Source organism: Corvus hawaiiensis, chromosome 1, assembly GCF_020740725.1.
Source record: "Corvus hawaiiensis isolate bCorHaw1 chromosome 1, bCorHaw1.pri.cur, whole genome shotgun sequence".
Taxonomy (NCBI): Eukaryota; Metazoa; Chordata; class Aves; order Passeriformes; family Corvidae; genus Corvus; species Corvus hawaiiensis.
In genome coordinates, this window is record NC_063213.1 from 33120127 (window position 1) to 33137520 (window position 17394).

Here is a 17394-nt window from a genome sequence, read left to right on the forward strand (position 1 = left end):
TGTTCATGTCATTGTTTTGTATTTTGGAAGAAAATTCATAGCTTTTATTCTGATTCCCTTGGGCAGTTTTGGTGGGTTTTTTGAATTTTTTTCTTAGTGTTCATTTTACGAATGGAAATTTTTAAAGGTCTTCTAAATGGAAATTAATTACGTATAATTTAGTTTGGGGTTGAATTTATGTTTTGTTTTCCTATTTTACTGAGCTGAACTTGATAGAGAACGCTGAGTAGTAAGAACATTAAGTTGTACATAACAGAATTAAAGATGCTTCCATTCACAGTAAGCTTTGACAGTTTTCTTATAAGACAAAAATCTGTGTGATGGAATAGCTATTTTATTTTCAAGTTTCATTTCAAATGTTTTTCTTTAAATATTCCCCATGGATGCATGGAGGATGTTTAAAGAATTTAAGCATTCAAGAATTTAAGTATTTTAAAGCATTGTCACCCATGGATGTTGAACTGCCTGGTTGAGACTAGGTAACCATTAGAGTTGCTAAACTTCTTTTGTGTTCTGCAAGTGTAAACACAACATTTTATGTGGATTTCTATTCTTAACGGCATCCTGAAGTGAAATGATGTTTTATCCTTTGCTAGGGAATACTGATAGAATAGGCACTGTTTTGCTGGGTCTGTGAAGGTGGCAAGTGTAACTTCAGAAGGAAACATGTTGAAAACTCCCAGGTAGTGGGAGCAATAATGAGAATGAGCATTTATTTCACTGTGGTACAAGCAGTCCTATCCATAGGAGACTGTAGGAGAGCTTCTCTCTCTCTGTGAATGACTTGACTTAGGGAAAAAGCACAGATAATGTATTTTGGAGAATGGTATGAAATCAGATCTGCATAGCTCTACACAGATGAAGTCTGGGTTTAGGTAGAGCTGAAGTAAGGCAACCCTGACTCAGGCTCAGCTGTATGGATTTCTGGAGAACAGTAGGAATTACTTGCAGAGGTGCAGCGTTGGGTCCCAGCTGGCACTTTGTGTTTGGACTGTAGCTGCATGAAATAACTCAGACTCACTTGATATGGTTGTGTATATAGTTATGGTAGTACATGTAGTTCCAGGCACAGGGGTGGTCTCTCCTCAGCAGGTGCTCTGTTGAATCCCATGCTGTGGGTGTGCCCGTGTGTAAGAAATACCCAGCTCTTCGATACGCCTCTGATTATGTGCAGATCATCTCGTGTGGGTCGGCAGTGCGTGCAGTCGAGCTAGACCAGCTGCTAAAAATTTCCTTTCCTATTTGGGAAGGCTAGGACTGAGCTACACGAGTAATCCTGATCTGCAAATCTTGGTATCTCAGCTCTAATGCTGTGTAAAAGTGGTTTGTAAAATGCTCTCTGGCTTTGAGCTAGTGACCCTAAAGCTGTATGTTTTTATTTGTGCTGTGCTTGTGCTACTGTGTTTTAATGACTTCAAACTTAGAAAAATCTGATCTATTTCTACCTGCAGCAAAGTGAGTTTACAGCCTTGATAAATCATCCACAGATGATTGAGTTTAGCATTACATTCCAAATATAGAAAAGTAGCATAGCCCACGTTAGTCAATCCGCTTTTAAGGTAATGCTTCCTTTTTATGGTTGTAAATGCTTGTCATTTTTTTCCTGTCTTATCTCCTCCAGTGTCATAAGATTTGGTAAATCAAATGTTGCTGTAGTCTTGAAAAATATTCAAAATAACTACACTGCTTTAGAATAATCATGATTATATTTATTGCTTATTAAAAAAAAATTAACTCATCACATCTGTGCAGTCAGCTGAGGACAGCACATTAGTACATATATTTATGAAAGGTTTATTTTAATGATAATTGGTGGAGCTTCTAGAGAGAGTGCCTCTAGACATCAGGGACTGTGATTAATGTGATGGGTTTCTGTACTTTGCTTTTATTTTACACTATTAATTTAACATGTTTGGGAAAGAACAAGACAATAAGCAAGGAATTATATAATGTTGATTATAGTGACTTCTTTGGTAAAACAATGTTTTGAAAAATGGTTTAAAGATTCTAGGAAGCAAAGAAGAAGGAGCATCCTGGCAACAGTATCCTACAAGCTTTTCGTCGATTCATTACGGTCCATGCTAAGATGAATTACATTTTTCTCCTGTAGTCATAAAGAACCTGCTTCTAATTTTTAAAGCAAATCTATGGATAGCCACTTTGAACCCATTTTTTTTATGTCAAAGTAGTCCTATAAAGTTGTATTTGTTCTTCTTTATGGTCAGTGCAAGCACTTTTTATAAAGAGCTGGATATAAACATTGGGGACAACAGTTGTACCTGAGCCATCTGCTATGAGGCCCTTTATTTATTTGTCAGGAACCCCATTCATTAAGGAATTAATGAAAAAACCTGTTCAGTTGACTTCACTGTATTACACTTTGCTTTATCAGGGTTAAAGAGTGGAACACATAAGTTATGTATAAGTAGTATAGGGTCTGTGTGAACTTAATTTCATGAGTTTAGTGTACTGGCCTGTTTTGGAGGGCAGCTTCAGATTTTATACTTAACATGCTGTTGCTAATAGAAATGTGAAGTGTTTATAACATAGAGAGCTCTAGCATAATGAGGAGTATATTGGTTTATCCTTCAGATTATTTCCCTGCTCACTGTCTCCAAGTGTGGCAAGGCACTGCCTGAATTTAAGAGTGATTTACCTGGAAGAGTTGATAATTTCAGCAGAACCAGGGTCAAGCAGCTGTTGTCCGGCTTTTTTCCTGGGTGTTGTCTAGCTGCTACATTTCATTTTGGAAAAGCAGTGATCTATTTTAATTAAACAGTGCATATTAGGCCTCAAGTATGGAAGCCATTTGCTTTTCCTTCCTCTTTTCCGTTTCCTGGCTTGGATTTTTACCTTTCTGACTAAAACCTTGTGTAGCTTGGTTTTTGCTTTATTGGAGTATCTGTAGTCATTCATTTTAAAATACAAATGCATGGCTTTATGGAAATTTATCAGTGAATGTTACCATCTAACCCAGTTCTTATTTTTAGTGCACTCGTGTTATGTGGACTCCACCTCTTCGTGAAAGTTTCTCGTACCCATTCCTTGTGATGCAGATGTTGCTTTTGACCTATATTCTCAGGTACCTCTCAGTTTATACTTGGGTCTTTACAATGCTTAAAAAAAGTTGAATGTCACAGGACACTTATTTGTCTTTATTTAAATATTTATTTTAATGTCTCCGTGTGCTGTAACAATGGTATCATTGACAGAGAAACTTTCCTGTGGCTGTTACATTGCAGACGCTGCACCAGTAGAACTGCAGTCATATTACTCACTTAATAAAAGGACAAACTTTGCAACTTGAAGACACGATTAACATAAAAATCAGAATTATTGTTGGCAAATATGTATCTAAAGTAAAAATCAGAATTTTTGGTTGATGTCCCTTCCTTCCCGTGAGAAACAAGCTGATACTTCATCAATTGGTTTTGTCCCTCTTGGAGAGTGGTATGTTGGCTGCACGTAGAGTAAGGCTATGCTTTGCAACAGAGGATGCTATAGGCACCCATAAACTAGTGTGTTCTTGCAGTTTTCTATGACTCATTAACTAGTCTATTTAACTAGTTCAGTGATTTAGAGCAGTCTAATTACATTAATGCAGGGATGCTCTTGAGTTCATTAGCCCTGCTTTTCCATGATTGTTTCTGGCTTGCAACATGATTACGTTACTGTCTTGCCTCTGCCTTGGAAAATAAGCATGACCATTCATACTTTAGGGTTTCTGCACCAACTCCATTGCATCAGATTTACAATGTATTTATGATTTAGCTGAACTTAGTATTTATAACCACAAATTTTCCTTTATTAGGTCATACCAATTTGTAGTTATTGATGTTTTAAGCAAAAATATTTCATGCTTGTCACTAATTCGTGGTTTCTGTATGAGGAAAACATATGTGCTCTCTAGAATTTAGTGAAATTTGAAACATGATGTGTTTCTGAATTGAACTTGAAGCAACACAGGATTAAATATTTTAAATAGCACTTATTTCAGGACATGGAGAATAGACTGGGGTTTCAGTTACAGATGAGTTTGTCATTGTCTCCTTCCCTGAAACATCAATCAGGATTGCTAGCAGAAAGTTGCAGAAAGTAAATATGGAAGAAATGTGAGGGAGAGGAGTTAAATCACTTTCAAATGCAGACCATTCTCAAATAGTTGGGATTTCAGCTGAAATGGAAATGGTTGTGACCTGACTGTAGAGTTGTCACAAGAAGGTGAAGCACTTGCAAATGACACACTTTGGCCTGCTCTACTACGTACTGCCAGGAGAAGACTTGTTTGGTAATCAGTGACTCATCAAATAGTTAAGAAACATTAAGCATCAGAGCTGTTGTCATGGAAACTCAAGAAAAAAAAGGATATTAAATTTACTTGAGCAGTATTATTTGTAGTTGATCAATATTGCTAGTTATTTTCCAAGGTAACTGTTTTTATTGCATTTTCTATTGTGCTTTTCAGTTATATGTAAATACCTGTGTAATTGTACTTACTGATGCCTATTCTGTCTCTTTTTCCCAAGGATTCCGAGTATTAATACAGGAAGCTTGATTGCACTGTGTGTTTCTAATGTCTTTTTCATGCTTCCCTGGCAGTTTGCTCAGTTTGTTCTTCTAACTCAGGTAAGCCTATATTTACCTGTAAATAGCCTCTTTGTCTAATCTGGACAAATGGACTGCTTTGTATAGACAGCCATTGAATTCACAACTATACCAGCACTTTCCTTTTAGCCAGATTTCACTCTTGCTCTCAGGAAAGATTCTCACCATTTATCACATCACTATTTTTCTAGTCTTGAGTTTAAAAGTTGACCGTTTACACCACTTAGCATTCTGTCTCCAGGATTAAAACAATTTACTTTTCCCATGAAAGCAGCCTTCAGCCTGAGATCAGTATATTAGGACAAGAAAAAACTTTGTGTTTTGGAGTACAAAAATTAAAAAAGGCATTGATCTTGAATCTCTTAAGGCTGTTCTAAAGTATTAAATGTACCAGTGTTTGCATGGCATGTAGTATCTGGCATGATTTTGCATGATTTCATGTTTAATTTTGATGAGTCTGTGAGTAGTGGTGTAATCTGAGATTTTGGGTAGTTGAGGTAACTTTAGTAACCATTGAAATTAGTGAATGCTAATGGGAACAGTAGGATGCTGTCATACAGCAACTTTCTTAGTGTTTGATTGAAATGAACTGAATTTCAATTGGTTGGTATGTAGCCTGTTGACTGAAATTCATCTGTGTCTCCAGACCTTTTCACTTGTTTGCCTTACTTGAAGCAGATGTTGCTTGGTTTGAATTGATAGCTTTAAACAATCAATATAAGCTGTGCTATGCAAGTTTTCTAACTGCATAAGAGGAAACCAATAAATTCTGTAAAATATTGAAAGAAAATTGTCACTATAACCTGTTTAAGATGCTGAACCTGAAATTTGAAATTACGGGTTCACTTCATAACTTCATTAATTTCCCATGTGGCTTGTAACAGGCTGTCTAATCAATAAGTCAACAAGTCTTATTTTCCTCAGCAGCAAATTGTGGATGTTTCCATACTTTGCTGAAAACTTAAAATTAATGAGTAATTCTTTTGTGGTCTTGACTGATACATTTTGGGTTTTTTGGTTTTGGTTGGTTTGGGTTTTTTTGTTTGTTGGGGGTTTTTTTTTTGTTTTGGTTTGGTTTATTTGGTTTAGTTTTTTGTTTGGTTTGGGATCTTTTGTGTTTATATTTTTTTTAAATTTTGTTTTAAATTTAAAGGTGGAAGGTAATGTGTTAGTGCTGCGTTTTGGTGACTTGCATTTTTATAAAATTGAATACTTATTTCTTAAATATTCAACTATGTTTGATAATTCTTATTCAGAGCACCACAATAGGATTTTTGAAAGAAGTCATTATGAGATGCCTAAGTACTTAGCAAAAAATAGCAATAAAAGTTAATGATTGTTTGAATAATCTCTTTTTTTGCATGAAAGAGTGTACCAGTGCAAAGTGTTTTAACTTCTCTTTCACTTTTGATTTTAGATAGCTTCGTTATTTGCGGTGTGTATTATGGGTTATATTGACTCCAGCAAATTACAGAAGATACTATCTGCTCATATGGTAATGCTTTTTTAAAAAACCTTAAACCCTTTCGGACTAGTCAAAGCATGAAAAGAGACCATTTGCCTGAAGTGTTTTCCTTAGTTGCACAAAGGTTGAAAACATGCAGTAGTAAGGGAGGGAGGGGTCTGGATTGGAACTAAAATTGGGTTTTGAAAACTACTGAGGTCTTGACCATGGAAAGTATGGTTTAACTATTTGGAGAGATATCTAGAAAGGAGGACAAGAAAATAAACTATTAAGCCAAAGACCAATTTTTCTTTTTTTTTTTTCAAAACTGGGTGAGAAAGCCAAGAAAGAAAGGAGTTGATGATAAGATGTGTGAGTTTCTGCACAATAGCTGATTTTAATTTTTAAAGTTGAGATAATGATCAAGTTTTGCTCTTTGAAGTGAGATTACAGTTTTAAATATAAAGGAAGATGTAGACAAGTTTTTTTAAGAAATGTGATTGTGTTTAAAAATTTTTTTTTTTGCTAAAATTGTGCTATGCTAACTCAGTGGGTGAAAAGAGAATATTTTCCCGGAAAAGAAACTAAATTATATTTCATATGTTTTAAAACATTTTTTTAAATACTGTAAATGATAAACTAAAGGCAGTAGTAAGTTCTGTGGAACTCATTTCTCATATAAACCAGGGACAAAATAAGCAGATTTGTTCGGTAGATTTTGACAGAAGCAGGATGACATACTTAGGCTTTCTGGCTTATGTCAATAGCTATATCATAGTTTTGGTACTGAAGTGCCATAAATAGCCTATTTTCAGATAGATAAACAGTCATGTTATATTACAGAGACAGCTTAGTGAGTCTGGGTAAACTGCCAGTCTGTTTTGTGGTGTTTTCAATTTTTGTCTCCCCCCTACCCTCCTCCTTCTGTGGAAAATGAAAGTCTTAAGTATATGAAGAGGGGAGTAGAAAAGTCTGTAAATTACTATGTTATTTTTCCTTATTCCTGTGTATAAAAGAAGACAGAGCTTGCTTATTGTTTTTTGCCCTCCAAGTTGGAAAATGCAATTCAGATTGCGTTTTGTTAAAAAAGAGAGCCCAGTAGATCAGGATGGTGGATAAAAGTTTCAGTCTTTGACTTTACAACTCACATAATTAGGTGCATATGATCAAATAGTCAGAGTTCTGCTTCCTTGACTTTGATGATGATGGTATTTAAGTGTATGTTTGTCAGTTAGGAGGAAAGAAGACATCAAACATTCTATTCAACATTTTTATGTTTGTCCTGAAATCTAAGAGGTAACAAACAGGATGGAGAATTCATACAGTAATTTGGAAAAAAATTAATATGTTAGAAATAACTTCAGAAATGTAGCTATTGTATCACATAAATTTATCATATGGCCAGCATTTGTTCTTAAGTACTTTAAAAAAATAAATTAAAACAATGATCTACACTTGGCTACCTGCTGCCATTAAGTCCTTACAATCAGTGTTTTTAGATCAAATTTGCAAGTGTGAGTATCAGTCTTGCACTTGCCTGTAAAGCAGGTATTTTTAAATTTAAAGCTGTTAACACATTAGGTAATTCTTACCTTTACTATTTTAAAAGGAATTATTTTTATTTTCTTCTTTCAGGTATCTCTTCTGGTGTGTTTTATTCTGATGTTTGGTAATTCAATGTTACTGACATCATATTATGCTGCATCTTTAGTAGTTATCTCGGTAAGTTGCTTAAGAAGAATCAAAGGACATGTTAAGACTGCAATGCTGTTATATATGTATTGATGTAAAATACTGCTGCATTACCAGGCAGATGAGAAACCTTTAATGTGAGAAACAGAATTAGACCATCATGATATCCGGAGAAAGGGTAAATACTAATTCAAGAAATCATGAATTTACACCAAAACCTCTTGGTAAGAGAAATTCAGTTAAGACTCAGCTCTTCTGCTTTTATAGCTCCCTTCTTTTTATAAAAATATAAAATTTACCATGTATGTAATTTTGACCAGAGTAACTGTAAAACAAGAACATGAGCAAGGAGGAGCTTCATTTAAACGCTTCTTATTGTAGTGAATCCTCTAGTACAGAACAAATGACTAAGCCATATGTAATAGCCGTTTAAGAGCGTTTGAAACTGCTGCATCATACTGCGATTTAAGTGAAATTATTCACTGAACATTCATCATCTCATCATTCATTATCTTAATTTTTCCTTAAATAGGAAAAAAACGCACAACCTCTTTCAGTTTCATATAGTTCCTCATAAGGGATTTATGTACATAAGAAATAGGAGATAAGGTGTTGTGAGCAGATCCTATTTAGCTTACTGTAAATCATCTTAATTTCTGATTCTTTTTGTCTCTTTGTTTGTTTGTTTATCTTTTGTCCATTGCAGGAGTGTGGTAATTTCTCATTTATGCTAACAATAAACTGCCTTGGCTGCATATTTGCTGTAGTATAGTTTGCTTGTTATAAATCCTTTCTACTTTCTTGTAGCAGCTTTTTAAATTATATATTAAGTACAAATTGAGTTGAGTTCTCAACCTGTTGAGTTCCTTGCTTATTTTCTGCTTTGAAAAAAGTATTTGTTGTTTGTGTGTTATTTGGATGCTTATATTGGCCTCAGTCTCTCATATGGACTGGATTTCTGGAAGCTTTTAATTACATTGTTCGTCAAATTAGCCTAAAATGGGTCTTCCTTGTGTCATAAAATTAACATACTGTGAAACAGAAAGAAGTGACTCCTACCACCCTCCATGCTCTGTTGCCTTACTTGAAAATTGTTTGTATTATGCTGCCAGTAATTTATTTATTGCTTTAGTCTCTTGTCATTCACAGAAGCAGACAGGATTCAGTTTCTCATTGGCTTTGATTTAAAGAAGCTTAGAACTGAATAATACAGAATCCCCTTACTTGTTCAGGAGAAAAATAGTCTTCCATTAATTGTACTCGAACTGCAGGAAGAGATTTTATGTTGGCAAGTTTTGCCAGTGCAGGGTGAAATCATATTAGTATATATTTGTTTGTATCTCAGGTTGTATTAGCTATGGAAGATTTTTTAATAAATAACTGTGTGATGCAATAGGCTTACCAAAAGGAAAAACCTCTCATTCAGGATGCTAGAATAGCTTGTTGTTATTACCTGAAAATGTACATTCATTTTTTTATTAGGGAATTCTTGAATGGAGTCCAAAAGTCTTGAAAAGGCGCAAAAGAGAAGTCTATGTATGGGTAAGGAATTCCATATATTTTGAATTTCAGAGAAAAACTATGACCTTTTTTTTTTTCAGTCAGGTACAGAAATAACTTCTGGTTTAGTTTCTAATCACTGAAAATCAAGGAATATAGCTGAACTACTGTCTTTAATAAATTGTCAATGTTCTCAGCAATTAACCTTAAATTCCTAAAGAAATAAAGAGGGCATAAACATACATATATATCAGAAAGCTGAAATAGCCTTTAAATGGCAACACGTTTAATTCTAAATTGTCAACTTCACATGTTTACAAAACCTAAGATCTGTATGGAAATCCTTTTAAAGTAAAGGTCAATTTAGAAAAGGTAGGTAAAAGGCTAACAGTGCTTGCAGAAATGGAGATTGATACTGCATTAGTATATTCACTAAAATGTGTCCTATATAATTTTTTAAGGATATTTTTATGACAACAGCAAACAGCTTAAAATTCCATAGGGAAGCAAGTCGGAGTAAAACACTGTAGGGTGTGTGGGTGAGTTTTGAGGGTAGTAGAAGTCATGTCCATACAGCGAGAACACTCCCAAAACTATTACAAATAAAAAACAACACTGTAGAAAATATGAGAAGCGACTTGCTGCTTAAGACATAATGTTAATATGTAAAAACGTATTACATGGGAGCATGCATAAGACTATGCCTGACTTAAAACAGGCATTCTTATTAAATGAAGGGTAAGCTGTTAGCAGAACTGGATGAAATTCATACAGTTATTATAAAGGCATTAGAATAGGAAAGAATTAAAATATTTATAGCAAACTGCAGTGCATGTATACATGCCTGGCTGTGGTACCAGGGAAAATCAGAGTGTGGGCAAATCTCACATCAGTTTTCTGAAATAGAGATCCAAGGCATTTGTGGAACAGCAGACTAATAAATCTGGTTTTTGCAAAAGAATAAAAACATGTACAATGAGGAATTTGTTAAGCTGTATGTATGTGCTACATAATGGGAGACATCCAATGCAGCCTCTGTGGAAGGAAGTCATGCCTCAAAAAAGTGTTTGACTTCTCTGAAGGATGTAGATAAGGATGTGTGGGTGAATGTAATGTACATAAATTTCAGGAACTCTTTGGAGAAGCTATCTAACTGGAACTATAAAAAAAATTAAACTCCATGAGATAAGGTGTGAATGTTAGAAGGTCAGAAACAAAGGGTGGGATTAAATGGTAAATTTTCAAAAGACCACCACAACCCTAAAAGCATATATAAAATAATTGATCCTAAATAAGGTCTTACCATTCAGCAGAGAAATCTCATTATTCTTAAGGAAAGTTCTCTGAACACATCAATTCACTACTGAGGAGGTACCTAAAAGGAAAATACATGATGGCAATCATGGAGAAGGACCTGTAGAGAAAGCAGAATTTTTTTTTTTTAATTTTGTATATTCATATGTAACATTGTAAATACTGCATGTAGTCTCAATGTGTGTTATTTTTAAAAAAATCAATTCAAAAGCTAGAATGCCTCCCCCCCAAAATCTACTACCATTAAGTAGAGTATGAAGATAATTATTAATGTAGATTTACCAAATAGCTGAGATTTTAAAATAGGGTAGAATTCTACATCTTGTAAAATAAAGGGAAATATTACAAAGCCAGTGGATAAAAGTAGGATATAATTACAGTTTTTTTAGTGCCCCTTACGCTAGCAGCAGTAAGCTTGTAAAGGATAAAAAAGTTACTGTGGAAGCAAAAAAACCAGAGGCATTCAGTAAAGGATTAGGATACCTCCTAGGTATTTAGGTTTCTTAGCAGCCATTAAATGACATGACTGAATGTAGCCCATCGTCACATAAAAACCCTGGTTACATTAGGGCAAAGATCAGTTTGTATTTTGTTGCATTCTCTCTGAAAGCATCTGCTGTGAGTCCCAAATAAAAGATACTGAGACAGGTTGTCCTATTCAGCTGATCCAGTTTTATAAAGAATTCGCTAGATTAAGCTACACTGCCAAGAATTTAACCTTCCTGGTACAGGAATAAACTTGATACGTAACTAAAAGTAGTAACTGTATATACTTTCTTTATATTTCCATCAAGTTTTAATCTCAGATTATCTTGAGACGGTGCTATAAATCAGCAAATTCCTCTGAAGATTTGAATTACCAGGGTAGCACAACCTGATAATGTAGAGCAGCTCTTGTCCAAAAACAATCCCTATATCTGTGCGGAACAGATGGAACTGACAGTGAGGCTGCCCCTGTTTAAAGTTAACTTTGGTACCCCCTCTGCTACAATATTGTATGCAGTGGTACAGCTGTAGTGTAAATCAGTTGCACCAAATTATTTCAGCTGTAACATAGGAGAGTTTGTAAGTAGTAGCTAAATTTAAGAAGCCTTTTAAAAAAATTTGTTGAAGTTGAAGACATATTCATTTCATTCTAAATGTATTTTTCAAGGTCATTGAAGGATGTGCCTGGTTATTTGGGACAGTCACCTTGAAATACCTGACTTCTCTTGTGTTTGGAATAGCTGATGATGTAAGTTCTCTTATCAGAGTATCTGGTTGGTGTCTTTCAAAAATTATATAACTCTTCATATTTGATTTTGATATCTTACTGATATACTTTCCTGAATTTCCAGTATTTGTTTTGCAGAAGTGGGAGAGAGCTTGTATATTTGCTTTTTCTTTCATTATGTATTACCACTTTGAGATGTTATTACCAAAATTCGTGATAACACAAATATCTTTACTTTTGTCTTAGTGAATGCTCTATGTGTGTTTTAAAATGTAGATTTATAGGGCTTTGTTTGTCTTGGGGATCTTCTACCTACACATTTTCTTTATTTACTCAGTTTGTCAGTTCACTCTTCTCTGAAGCTAATTTGTAGGACAGTTTTGAAATGCTTGTTGTAACAAGTACAGCATTTGCTGTACTTCATTCAGCCCCTTTATTATATTGTTAAAAACCTGTCTGCAGGTGTGTATCAAGGGGTAAAAGATAGGAAGCTCACATCTTAAAATATGACCATGCAAAATTATTCTCATGTTGAATCAAATCACAGTGGTAACACCCTTTTTTCTGCTGTTTTCTGCTTTTTATTTAACATTGTCTAATCTGTGTTAGACTCAAAGATATTATTTAATATACGGGAAGTAGATTTTTGGTGTTCCTGTAACAATATTGTAAGTGATATGAACTTCTGCTCTAATTAAAAATATTTCTCATACAATTTAATTTCTCATATTTATACTATTTTGTTGTGGAAAACAGGACAGTTTTTGCTTACTACAGTTTGGTATTTCTTTCCTGTATATCCTACCAGGCTCATATAGGAAATATATTGAAATCTAAGTTTATTGGCTACAAGGACTTTGATACATTAATGTATACCTGTGCTGCTGAGTTTGACTTCATGGAAAAAGAGGTAATTTGGTCAAAATATGTGATCGTGGAAGAGGGAATTTCTTGCTTTATCTTCATTTGTAACTTAAAACATTTGAGAACCACACCTCCTTCTGCCATTGTAAGTTCAAGTGCATACTTTTTAAAAGAGAAATTAATGAACTAAAGCTAAATTTAACTGGGCTTATTGCATTTAAATGAACTTAAACCAAAGCAGTGTTTTGATTTTGGATCTAAGAAATGTGCTTGATTGAATGAAAGAAGTGCTTCCTCAGGAATAAATGGAAGGTTACAGTTCTGCAAACAAGATTTTATGGGCCTCTCAGTACCTGGTTATGAGCATATGGAAAATGTACTGAGAGCTGCAAAGGCCTTATGTAGTAGGTTTAGACTACTGAACAGCATTGAAGCTTCATAATGTGGCATTAATAGACTTGTTTTAGTTTATCAGTATCTAGATATGCATTTAGAATGTTTATAGGTTAGTCATCCCATAGTACTCACATTCAGGTGAGATACAATCTATTTCTCATCTTTGGATGGCTTGCCAAAAAACTGGAAATAATTTACTGATGACCCTAGTATTATGTCTTTAGTATGATCGCTGGGTGGAGTTTACATTTACATTTTACTTCAGGAAGAGCTCCTTATATTATTTTCTTTAAAATGGTGGTTGGAATAATTACAGATGAAGGAAAGCAATTAATGAAGTTGATTTCCATTTTAGACTCCAGTAAGATACACAAAGACTCTGCTATTACCAGTTGTTCTGGTGGTTTTTGGGGTAATCATCAAAAGGGTAAGTGATTGATTTAGTGAGTCACCTTTACCTTGAATTCACATTGCAGTTTTTTTGAAGGGATTGCTATTTATTTATTTATTTATGTATTTATTTGAGATGGGAAGAAATTGGTGTGGTGGGTCAACCTTTGCTGACTGCCGGGTGCCTGCCAAGCCATGCTCCCATTCCCTACCCTCAGTATGATGGGGAAAGAAGAGTAGAAAAATCTGATAGGTTAAGATAAGTACAGGGGGCTCACTCTCTGGTTCACTGTCATGAGCAAAACAGACTTGAATTGAGGAAGTTCAATTTAATTTTTTGTAAATTAAAAATAGAGAAGGACTTCAAGAAGCAAACTCAAAACTAAAACCATCTTCCCCTCATCCCTAGGCTCAATGGGTCCCTTCCATAGGCTGCAGTTCAAGAACTGGGTCAGGATAGGTCCTTTCCATGGAGTACAGTCTCAGAAACAGACTGCTCCAGCAATGGTCCTCCACAGCTCCTGCCAGAAAATGTGCTCCTTTGTGGGCTCTTGTCCATAAGCTGCAGTTCCTGCCAGGAGCTTTTTTCTTTGCGGGCTCTCTGTGGGTTGCAGCATCCTTCAAGGCATGTGCACCTGCTCTGGCATAGGGTCCTTCACAGGCTGCAGGTGAATATCTTATCTGGTCCACCGTAATCCTTCACGGGGCTCCAGGGGAAAAAAACCCCTTACATCACAGTGGTATTCTCCAAAAGCTGCAGTCTCATGGTTATCATGGAGCACCTCTTCCCGCTTCTTCACTGACCTGGGTGACTTCAGGTTTGTTTCATTCCCATTTTTCTCGTTGCTCTCTCTTAAACTGCTGCAGAGTTACCTTTTTGTAAACATGTTATCAATGGAGGTCTCGCCTGTGTTGCTGATGAGTTCAGCTTTGGCCAGTGTTACATCTTGTTTGAAGATGTCTGGAACTGGCTCTCTCTGACATGGGGCCAGGCCCGAGTCTGTTCCCACAGAAGCCACCCCTGCATTGCCCCTGCTACTGAAACCTTGGTACATAAACCCAATACAGATTAGACAAAATACAGGTTTTCAAAAACATGTATTTAAAATTCTGTATTCTTTTTACAAAGATTTTTGCAAAGGTCCAGCCCTGAGTCAGTGATAAAACTTGCTTTGATGTTAAGCGCCAAAAAAAATTTCTCTTATTTAGCTGATGAATACTAAATCTGGAGTTTATAACTATTTTTGTAAATTTGATTATGTATAATTTGTATAAAAACAACTTACAGTTTGCACAAGAACAGATGGGATAACTGCTAACTGCCTAGCTAATTAAACATCCTCTAAAAGAAGTTTTAGCTAAAACATTGCATGTCTTTTGTCTTTGCATTATCTCAAAAAGAGATTACCCAGGTGTAGTCTAATTTAACAAATGTTGAAAATGTTTCAAAATGTTTTTGAAAGTTTGTTCATACTTTTTGTTGTCTCTTGTTTTCTTCAGGCAATTAAATACATTCTGTGGTCCTTGTCTCACACAGGCCGATATGAAAAGTAAGTATAGTCTTCTTTTTTAATGTAAAACAGAATTTTCTGCTGGAAGTTCATTTGATTTGCTATATGCTACATAATTCAGAATTCTACAATAAGTTGGTCCTTTTTGAAAGGTTGGTTATGTGCAGTTCAGTAACTGAATGGATGTGCTATAAATGGTATTTTTATGTTAGAAATAAAACTAAGGTTAGCTGCTAAACCTGTTTTAGACATCTTAATCCATTTATGCCTTGACTTTGTATTTAATGATTTATTTGCTGCTCTATTCCTAAACCAGTATTTATTTATGTGCCTTTTTGCTTTTTTGCTATAAATAGTGAAAGCAAGTTCTTTTTTCCTCATTATTTTCTTCCAGGTTATAAAGATACCTGAGTTTCATCTCATGGAAGTAATTAAAAAAGCCTGCTAAAATCAGTACTCAAGTTTTCCAAATAGATACAGGGATTGAGGAAGATAGTTACTGATTTGCAATTTATTTCAAAGCTTGCATAGAGAGTGAAAAAATTCCTGACACTTGACTCATGCTTACTTGATTAGTTGCATTGTATAATGCCATTAGAGATGCTTTTAAAATAAAACCAGTGCTTCTGTAGTACATAAATAATGGTGGGTTTTGGGTTATTTTTTTCAGAGAAGAACGTTTTAACCATGGTGAGGTAAGATTCTTCTTCTGCACAATTTTATTCTTGTTAATGCAAATACTCCATATTGAAATGCAGGTTGCAGTGGGCTAATGCTGATACACGTGGTTTATTTGAAGCTAAGTATTTGCATCATTAATTCCCTCATCTCAGTTGGGTCTGGTGTGTCACCAGAATAACTCTGGAATGTTGAACAAAGGAATATACTAGCTAATGGGGGTGACTGCGCAAGAGAGGAATCTTGGGCTTTTACTGTAGCTGTTCAAAAAGACACTGAAATTAGGCTGGACCTTCCATTTTCCACATGGAGACTGAGAAGGAGATTGGTTCCTTTACTAGGGTTTCACATGACATATAATGTTCAAATTCTGTTTGGAGATATGCCATAATGAATATAACAGTACACATGGTTCTTTTTAGTAAAATTGTGCAAAGCAACGTAGTGTGTCCTGCTCTGAAGCCCTTGACACAGGAAGAACACGGACCTGTTAGAGCAGGTACAGAGGAGGCCCACAAAAACAGAGGGATAGAGCACCTCTCCTATGAAGACAGGCAGAGAGTTGGGGCTGTTCAGCCTGGAGGCTGCAGGGAGACCTTATTGGGGCCTTTCATTGCTTAAAGTGGATCTATAAGAAAGACAAGGACAACTTTTTAGCAGGGCCTGTTGGGTAGATTTAGACTAGCTGTAAGGAAGAAATCTTTCTACAGTGAGAGTGGTGAAACTGGGATCAGGTGGCCCAGAGAGTTGGTAGATGTCTGTCATGGTTTAACCTCAAGTTGCCTTAGGGGAGGTTTAGATTGGATATTAGGAAAAACACCCAAAAGTGTTGTCAGGCAGTGGGACCAGCTGCCCAGGGAAGGCATTAAATCACCATCCCTGGAGGCATTTAAGTACATGTAGATGTAGCAGTGTTAGATTAATGAGTGGACTTGATCATAGAGGTTTTTTCAGACCTAAATGATTCTATGATAATCAATCAGATAAAAGCACTGATTGCAAAACTGCCTCTGATTTAGCACAGCACTTTGACAAGTAACGTAGATTAATGTTAGGAGTAGTGAGTGACATCTCTGCTTTTTAGAATACTAAAGCAAGCTGCCTCTGATTGTGCGATTATCAAGGGTGATCTTATTTGCTTCTTTTATTCCATACTTGGGTATTTTGGGCACTAAAAAGCAGGGTCTCTCAACATCTATAGAGAAGTTATACAAGAAATTTTACATATATAATTGCCTGCTAATGTCTAAGGATTTTTTAAATAGATAGCCATTTCTCTAGCTCCTTTTTTTTTATTGTTAATGTTTATCCTTGCTGTTACTCCATTCCTTAGCATATTACATGCACTTCAGATAAAAGATAACAGAAAGTCAGTATCACCATTGAAAATATGAATATCTTTACTTTGACTTGGACTCTTTCAGACAAGCTCATCATTTAAGCCATACTGAAAATGAGGTTGTATGTTTAAGGCAGAAATGAAAAGTATGCAAATACGCTTCTGTGTCTTGTGGTTTCTTTTTTCTTTTCAGCTGGTATTCCATGCATTGCAGCTGTTGGCATACAGTGTCCTAGCGATTTTAATCATGAGACTAAAACTGTTTTTAACACCACATCTGTGTATTATGGCTTCCTTGGTGTGTTCAAAACAGGTAAGGTCTCTTTCATCCTGTACATATCTCAATACTTACAGTATTACATAGATACTTGTCCTAAAGCAGATTTCTCTATGTGTAATTGCTGAATCTGAGAGTACCTGGTAAAAATAAACCAGATTATATGGCCTG

At 35.3% G+C, this 17394-nt stretch overlaps 1 protein-coding gene across 1 annotated transcript in view; it reads left to right on the forward strand.

The window, feature by feature from the left end:
* The window catches only part of DPY19L1 (dpy-19 like C-mannosyltransferase 1), a 45549-nt gene that overhangs the window by 17721 nt on the left and 10434 nt on the right, over window positions 1-17394 (forward strand). The window contains exons 9-19 of the mRNA XM_048299151.1: window positions 2991-3082; window positions 4527-4626; window positions 6023-6100; window positions 7685-7771; window positions 9224-9283; window positions 11709-11789; window positions 12577-12678; window positions 13384-13455; window positions 14919-14968; window positions 15600-15624; window positions 17140-17259. Of these exons, the coding sequence (XP_048155108.1) occupies window positions 2991-3082; window positions 4527-4626; window positions 6023-6100; window positions 7685-7771; window positions 9224-9283; window positions 11709-11789; window positions 12577-12678; window positions 13384-13455; window positions 14919-14968; window positions 15600-15624; window positions 17140-17259 (867 nt within the window). The remainder of the gene's footprint in view (window positions 1-2990; window positions 3083-4526; window positions 4627-6022; window positions 6101-7684; window positions 7772-9223; window positions 9284-11708; window positions 11790-12576; window positions 12679-13383; window positions 13456-14918; window positions 14969-15599; window positions 15625-17139; window positions 17260-17394) is intronic.